The 4235-nt window shown below is 34.3% G+C and overlaps 1 protein-coding gene across 1 annotated transcript; it reads right to left on the reverse strand.

Annotated features, from left to right (window-relative positions):
- Positions 1-558: 558 nt before the first annotated feature.
- On the reverse strand, positions 559-2452 carry LOC105570278 (cytochrome P450 4C1-like). The gene is made up of 3 exons (XM_012027361.1): positions 2257-2452; positions 1726-1905; positions 559-1668 (listed from the first exon to the last, which is right to left on the reverse strand). Exons 1-3 carry the CDS (start codon positions 2432-2434, stop codon positions 1502-1504), a joined length of 525 nt encoding a protein of 174 aa, XP_011882751.1. The 5' UTR covers positions 2435-2452; the 3' UTR covers positions 559-1501.
- Positions 2453-4235: the final 1783 nt, after the last annotated feature.

Below are 4235 nucleotides of genomic sequence, written 5' to 3' on the forward strand. Positions count from 1 at the left end.
TTTTCTGGGATTGTGACGATGGGGTTTTTTTTCAAGTTTTGCCCACCTACGCACCCACCCACGCATTCACATTGTTTGTTTGTTTGACTATGAACCCCTTTTACATTTGTGGACCGATCTTCTTGCAACCGGTCTTGAAATTTTCCAAATTTTTCGGGAAAGACTGCTAAGAGTTTTTTGAAGTTTTGCCCACCCACGCACCCACCCACGCATTCACTCTTTGCGCCAAGCTATCTACCACAAGGTGGTGTGGAAATGATAGCTTAGAGAAGAAAAAAAAGACAAAATACCCAAAAAAATAAAAAAATTTCAAAATTAGTTTCGAGGTCTCCATGTACAGGGAGATTATGGTCCGATATTTGTGAAATCGATACAAAATGTTGCAAATTTTTCGGAGAAGAATTTCTCGACTGAGTTTTTAAAATCTGTGACACCCTCTGGAATGCCAGTTCATCGACTTAAAATAAAAATAAGTGCTACAATTATTCTATTAAGGAATTTTAATACCAAGAAAGGACTATGCAATGGCACAGGATTCATTGTTATTGATCTAAAATCTAATCTGATTGATACTTTTATTAGCTTTTGAGCCCGCGCGAAGCGCGGGCGAAAAAGCTGGTTATTATATAAGCTGTGAACTATAATTTCCATTTAAACCAAGATCGATCATTTTTTTGTAATAATTAATATAACATACGTAGTTCACCTTCACGTTAGCATAAAACAATTTATAAAAATGATAATGATTTATAGATATTGTACATTTCTATACATTTACTAGTACAGCTCTTCGTCATTTTATTCGTGTAATTTTCGACAGTCAAGTCAGCACAAATACTGATTTATTTGCAAAGAATCGACATTCTGTCTTACCTGATTGTAACATGCGTACGGTTTTATAAGTAGGAAAGAAAAAGTTGAAATAATTTTCATATAAAGACGCATAAATAACTCATAAATATTTCATGTTTGTTTCGTAGAATAATTAACGTGTAGTTTATCATTCCGATTAACTGTAAGTACAACAATTTTTCTTTTGGTAAAGCGTTGTGAGTGCAACTTATTTTGACAAATTTCACATATCAAATGTAAAATAGCATGCAACAACATAATTAAGCTTGATTCAATCTTTATTATTTATTTTATGCAAGAACGTGAATATATACATTTGTAAAAGCCATTTATAACGTGTTTAACACTTGTTTAATTTTGCTACGCTGTCGTCTTTTATGACCTCGAAACACGTACCATTGCTTCAAAGAGCTACATGTATTTTATGTTAGAGACACATCTTTAAACCAAGTGGATAAGCAGGGCAAAACACCAGATTAATTTGCATTCGAAGCAATTTTAAATAATAAATAAGCACTAACAATAAGTAGCAATTGTGTACCAGCGTGGCTATTATTGCTTTTATCCCCAGCAAAGCGAATAGTTTGCCTACAACTTTTTGCAACGCACTAGGCATTAAGTTCTTAACGTTCGACCTCTCTTTAAATGTCTATTTTGAGGCGATTGGAATAAATTTTACGCGCATCGGATTAGAAGATCGCAACACCAAATCACCTTTTATTACAAGATCCTTTAAATAATCAACAGGTTCCAGATAGAACTTCTGTATTAGATGGGACATCATTGCCTTCATCTCCAGCATAGCAAATCGTTGGCCTACAATTTGATGTATTTCAAACTCATCATATAAAAAAATGTGGAGAAATAGCTTACCGATACAATTACGTGGTCCAGCACTAAATGGTATGTACGAGTAAGGATGACGATTTCTAATGTTTTCAGGTAAAAATCTATCTGGATCAAATACTTCCGGATTTGGCCAAAAATTAGGATCTCTATGAACGCCATAGATATTAAGTTGCACCGCTGTTCCAGCAGGTATCAAATATGTTTCTGAAAAATATTTTATAAAGATGTAATGCACAAATAATCATTAAAAACTTCGTTAAAATTTACAATCTAAACATCTATTTGAAGCAACATAAACTAAATTCATTAATTAGCATAATAGAAAAATAATAATCTTCATTCATTGATCTCGTAAAAATATTTAAAAAAATTTTGTATTATAAATTATAATAGCATTTAATTAACGCAAACAATTAATTTTGGTTAAAAAATTTTTTGTGTTATTTACGAAAATAAGAAAAATAAGTTTACTTTTAATATATAAATACATTATAATATATTTAATAATATATATAATAATATGCCTAAACAGGAAAGGATTAATTAGATACGTACTTAATTGTACTTCTTCATTTACAACTCGTGAAATGAAGAAAACACTAGGGTATAAACGCAACGCTTCTTTTATACATCTCTCTAAATATGATAGACCTTGCAGCGATTTCATGGTAAGTTTTCCCTGATTCTCTTGCATAACAGTATTGATTTCTCTTCTGACTCGATCCTGTATCATTATTAATAATTAAGAGAAAATTATTTACCGTGATTAATGTTTCGTTTATACGAAAGTATAAAGAGAAATTTCATAGAAATAGTATAAATTCTACATTTATTCGAAAGATATTGCGATTAATTTCTTCCAAGTACATATATAATAAATTCCCAGCAAAAACATTACAACAATGTCACAGCAATGTTGCTGCAATGTTTTGTGTCGGTTGGGTTATAAAATATTTGAAATACACGTTTATGTGTTTATATAAGTATGTTTCAAATAATTGAAAAATAGAGAACCATTTAAAGAATATATCCATTTTTTTTGTATATTCATTTTAAAAAATATACGTTATACGAAAGTACATATGTATACAGGGTGTCTGATATAAGAAGACCCCTAAGAAAAATGGTGGTAGGCTAAGTTAGACTAAGAAGAGAAGACATGTACCATTTTACAAAATTTTCTATAGTTGTCGAATAATTAATTCAAAAGTCTGGGCGAATGATAAGAATTTTGTAAAATGGTACATGACTTTTCATCTGTTAGTCTGCCTCAATCTACCACCAGTTTTTGTATGGGTCATCTTGTGTCAAACACCCTGTATATATCCTGTATACATACAACTTATTATAGACCTGTATTGATTGTTAAAATTATTGTTTCTATTACATTAAATGGTAATTATGCATAAAAGGGGCCTCCTCTCCGATTTGCTTCATTTTTAAATATGTTGTTGGGGACGTCTTCCCGAGTCATTTCATATATACAGGGTGTCGGATTCGATTTGGACGACTCCAAAGATTATAGTAGATTGGGTCAAACTGAGAAGAAAAGTTATATACCATTTTACAAAATCCGTAATTATTATCGCGTAATTAAGAAAAACGTCTGAGCCAATAAGTGCACGGAAGAGCGGAAGGCCGGACTCGGCAGACATGCAAAATGGTGTATTTGTTGACATTTCTCAAGATCCGATAGCGAGAGGTGGAGTCACGCATCGATCGATGAGAGACGGGGGTGAGCGGGGAGCGGTGAGCGGGCGAACGGTGCGCAGCAAGCGAACGCGCGACATATGACACCGCGCCGAAAAAGTTTTTCTGGTGGTAGGAGAATAATACACCATTTTGCATGTCTGCCGAGTCCGGCCTTTAGCTCCTCCATGCACTTATTGGCTCAGATGTTTTTCTTAATTACGCGATAATAATTACGGATTTTGTAAAATGGTATATAACTTTTCTTCTCAGTTTGACCCAATCTACTATAATCTTTGGAGTCGTCCAAATCGAATCCGACACCCTGTATATATAAGGGCCGGACTCAAATAGTTTCGGAGATACAGGCTGAGAAAGGATACAAATAATAAATACATATATGGTAATTCTTCAGTATAGCTGCTCCACCTCCAAAATCAATCAAATTGGTCTCATTCGACGCGTTTTTCAACGAGAAACAACTTTTTCCTCAGACAAAATCGTTGCTCTGCCCTGCGAAGCGAGATATTAATTGTTAAAGTTGACAACTTTTAGAGTTAGGAAATCTGTCATACCGACGAAATGTAGCGACACAACATGGGTTTTCGACTTTCCACGTGAAGCGAGATCCACTCCACACCTCTGACATAGGGTGGGTAGGGTTATTTTTAACGAAGTGGAGATCCCCCCAAAGGGGGGGCGGAACACACTGTCTTCACGCATACATTTTTCCATCTACTTTTGGTGGAGGGGAGTGACTTATATGTAGGTAGAAAAATGTATGCGTGGAGACAGTATGTTCCGCCCCCCCTTCGGGGGGACTCCACTTCGTTAAAAATAACCCT

This window comes from Vollenhovia emeryi, unplaced genomic scaffold (genome assembly GCF_000949405.1).
Source record: "Vollenhovia emeryi isolate VEMERY1.0 unplaced genomic scaffold, V.emery_V1.0 DF942069.1, whole genome shotgun sequence".
NCBI classification, from domain to species: domain Eukaryota; kingdom Metazoa; phylum Arthropoda; class Insecta; order Hymenoptera; family Formicidae; genus Vollenhovia; species Vollenhovia emeryi.

What these genes read in the sequence shown, in the direction of transcription:
- LOC105570278 (XM_012027361.1), bottom strand. Translation starts at nt 2,434, where the DNA reads ATGATACAGGATCGAGTCAGAAGAGAAATCAATACTGTTATGCAAGAG. An exon ending in AAATGAAGAAGTACAATTAA is followed by an intron (nt 1,906 to 2,256) that starts GTACGTATCTAA and finishes AATATTTTTCAG; the next exon opens with AAACATATTTGATACCTGCT. An exon ending in TGGACCACGTAATTGTATCG is followed by an intron (nt 1,669 to 1,725) that starts GTAAGCTATTTC and finishes ATCAAATTGTAG; the next exon opens with GCCAACGATTTGCTATGCTG.